At 32.0% G+C, this 3,647-nt stretch overlaps 1 protein-coding gene across 1 annotated transcript in view; it reads left to right on the forward strand.

Moving 5' to 3' along the window:
- NRK (Nik related kinase) overlaps positions 1-3,549 on the forward strand; it is a gene marked incomplete at its 5' end in the record, with an annotated part of 69,163 nt that extends 65,614 nt beyond the window's left edge. The window contains 2 exons of the mRNA XM_077776190.1: positions 1,665-1,804; positions 3,454-3,549. Of these exons, the coding sequence (XP_077632316.1) occupies positions 1,665-1,804; positions 3,454-3,549 (236 nt within the window). The remainder of the gene's footprint in view (positions 1-1,664; positions 1,805-3,453) is intronic.
- Between the last annotated feature and the right edge of the window lie 98 nt (positions 3,550-3,647).

The raw sequence follows: 3,647 nt of genomic DNA on the forward strand, positions 1-3,647 counted from the left end.
AGTAGCTATTTTAAATGGCAAATTAATGTTTCTCAGAATAAAAGTGGAAATTGTATAATGCCATATGAACTGTCTGCTTGGACTCAGCAAGTACCCTGTGTGTTAAATTTAGAATTGTTTGCTCTGTGTGGTTGTTGACAAAAATAACAATTTTAACAAAGTGTTCTTACAGGCCAAAAAAAATTAAAATCTGGATAGACTAAATCTATTGTTTCCATCACTCAGGCCATGGATTCCCCTCACTGCCTTTGTACCTGGAAGATTTAAGTCTAATTTCAGACTAGAATTAAATCATTCCAGAAGAGCCATTTGTCTGAATAAAAATACAACTGTAAAATATAATTGTACAAAAAAAGGTGCAATTATAATTTAATTACAATTTTGTGGTCAATTTCATACACATAAATATTTTCAATTATAATGGAAAGGAAGCAATAGATAATAAATGCTGAGTAGATTTTAGTTAAATTCTAAATGCCTCACACTGTACCTATGAAAAGTCACTTTAATCAAATTTAATATTTTTCATGGGTCTTTTTATGCATATTTAATGTATACATATATAGGTCAGATAAATTTTGATTTAAACAAAGGTATTCTAGTACTTTTGAGAATGATAAAAATTTTAAGACTATATTATAACAACTCAGAGTTTATTGTGTTTATAATAGAATAAAATGGAGGGGCGCCTGGAAGGCTCAGTCCATTTAACATCTGACTCTTATTTCAGCTCAGCTCATGATCCCAGGTTGTGGAATTGATTCCCATGTCAGACTCAGTACTAACAATGGAGCTACTTAAGACTCTTTCTCTCTCTCTGGGGCGCCTGGGTGGCTTAGTCGGTTAAGCGTCCGACTTTCGCTCAGGTCATGATCTCGCGGTTCGTGGGTTTGGGCCCCGCGTCAGGCTCTGTGCTGACTGCCAGCTCAGAGCCTGGAGCCTTTTCAGTCTGTGACTCCCNTTTTTTAAATTGAAGTACAGTTGACATACAATGTTATATTAGTTTCAGGTGTGCAACATAGTGATTTTACAATTCTATACCTTGCTCAATGCTTTCCATGATAAGTATAGTCACTATTTGTCAACTTACAATTGTCATAATCTTTATTGTCACCAAGTAAATGACACAGGGTCCAAATGTTAAAATCTTAATAAAATTTCCTAAGATTGAGCCTGAACACTATCAAATTAAATTTAGTTCTTTTTATAATGTGGTAATTCATTGACTTGCATTAGAGTTGCTAAAGTCATTATCTGAGCAAGTCATTTTTTAACAGTTTAAATTTGAAGTAAATCAGGTTTTTATGTATGTCACTTGAGCACAAATACAAACCCTTATGGAACGCTATACCTCAACTAGACTATAAAATAAAAAATGGCTGTCAGTAGATTTGCTTTTTTACAAACAGGATAAAATTAACACTTAGCTTTTTCTGTGGTATTAGGGAATATGAATAGAAAGGTTAATTAAGATCTAGTTATTCAACGTTGATCACAATTATAAAAGTAGATAGCTTGCTTGAATACCACTGCTGAACACCATAATGGCCAGATGACTAACTAGAAGGAGTAAAAAAAGAATATGTTTACCAGAACTATTATAATGAGCCTCTTAATAATCAAATGATGATTGTACTTTTCTGCTTTTTAAATTTTTATTGCAGCTTATGAGTGTACACAGCGAACCACAGGATGGGGCCAAAAGGCCGTTGAAGTCCGATCTTTGCAATCAAGGGTTCTGGAAAGTGAACTGAAGCGCAGGTCAATTAAGAAGCTGAGATTTCTGTGTACCCGAGGTGACAAGGTATTGTTTATATCCCCCAGTTACAGCAAAAATAAAGCAGGAAGTGAAAATTAAACAAGGAAATCCAATACCTTCTGTTAAGACATAATTCCCAAATTGGCAAACTATTGCTAAAAACGGTTTTCCATTTTGCAGTAGTAATATTGATTTGAAAATGATGATAATTTGATTTGAAAATTTTTTCTAAAAAAGTAAAAATTCTAATTATGTCCTAAGAAAAACTTAACCATTATTTTTGTGGTATGCAAAATTCATTATTGTCTTTATGCACAGTTCTGTTCATATTTGTATTAATGATAATTTGAAACACAATGCCTGAGTAAATCTGTCTTTTATAGTTTTCAACATAATCCAATAATAGAGGGGAAAAGTATGTTTCCCAAACACCTAATATGTGTAGAGTTTGTGCTAAATACTCACAACCTTACTTTAATCTTCACGAGTGGGTATTATTTCCATTTAAAGGTAAGAAAAATAAAATTAAGACTTGTCTATTTTTGTGTAATGTGATCAGTTTTAACAACCAATTCAGATACTTCAAATGAAAAAATGCATTGTATAAAATAATTACAGTATCTACATATTATGAGAAATAATAGCATGAAAAAATAATCCTAATAACATTATGAAACATCCACATTTGGAAGAGTTTGCAGAGGATTCAAAGTAATATTAGAACAACCAGGGTAAAGCATTGTGCATCAAGGAAAAGTACTGGTTTGCAATAAGAGGGGACATACATGGGAAGAATCAGTGTTTGAGGTCAGATGTATTTGGCATGCAGTACCAGGTTGGCCACCTAACCAGGTGTAAGAACTTGGAAGTTTGATTAATCTTCCTTAGACTTAGTTCCTTCATCTCCAAGATGGAAATATTAATAACTGCTTTGGTAATAATTTTGAAAATTAATGATAATGTGCATATAGTAAGCATATCACATATTGCCTGTATATAAAATGTGTTAAATCAAGGGTAGCTAGTGTTATCATCATCATCATCAATGTCAAAACTCTCTTAAGTATATTCATTGTGGATGAAGAAAGCCTTAGTCCTAACAAGGAGGGTTCCATTTGCTATTTATGTTCATGTTCCGTTTTAGTTTTCTTTATGGCACAGACCATATTCATAAGACATGTCCTCTCTAAGTTGATTAGTTTAACTCATAATATCAATGTATTGATGTCATGTCCATTTCACTGAAATAGAAAAATCCCACCAAATAAAAAGTTTCAGTGTTCACTTAAACACCATTAACAATGCTGAGCAACATCATTTAATACATTTCCTTGTATTAAAAGAAAAAGTAAAGCCAACTTGAGTGAAAGATTGTTTTTAAAGCAAAAGGGAATCCTTAACCAAAACCAATCAAGAATATCAGCAGATGAATGCCACAACAAAAACCCAATTTTATTTAAACCATATGAAGTACAGTTATATAGAACATGGTAAAATATTGTTTTTAAATATTTAGACTCTGTACCAAGCTAAAGTCTTGTTCTTTCAGGAAATCCTGATCTGAAAAATAATGTATGGTTTAATAATTTTAATTGGTTAATGCAGAATAAATGAAATTATAGTTTTATCTGTCAAATATCAGATAACAATGTATAAAATATTTACTGATGGTGTTTCTGTCTCTCTTTTTAAAGCTATTCTTTACCTCTACCCTGCACAATCGCCACAGCCGGGTTTACTTCATGACCCTTGGAAAACTTGAAGAGCTCCAAAGCAATTATGACATTTAAAAGATTCCAGTGATTTATTACAACATTTACAAACATCATAAATATGAAATCTGCATCTTAAAATTTCTGAGATTAAATGAGAATTCAATTTTATTGTT

Source organism: Crocuta crocuta, unplaced genomic scaffold, assembly GCF_008692635.1.
Source record: "Crocuta crocuta isolate KB4526 unplaced genomic scaffold, BGI_CrCroc_1.0 scaffold1027, whole genome shotgun sequence".
Taxonomy (NCBI): Eukaryota; Metazoa; Chordata; class Mammalia; order Carnivora; family Hyaenidae; genus Crocuta; species Crocuta crocuta.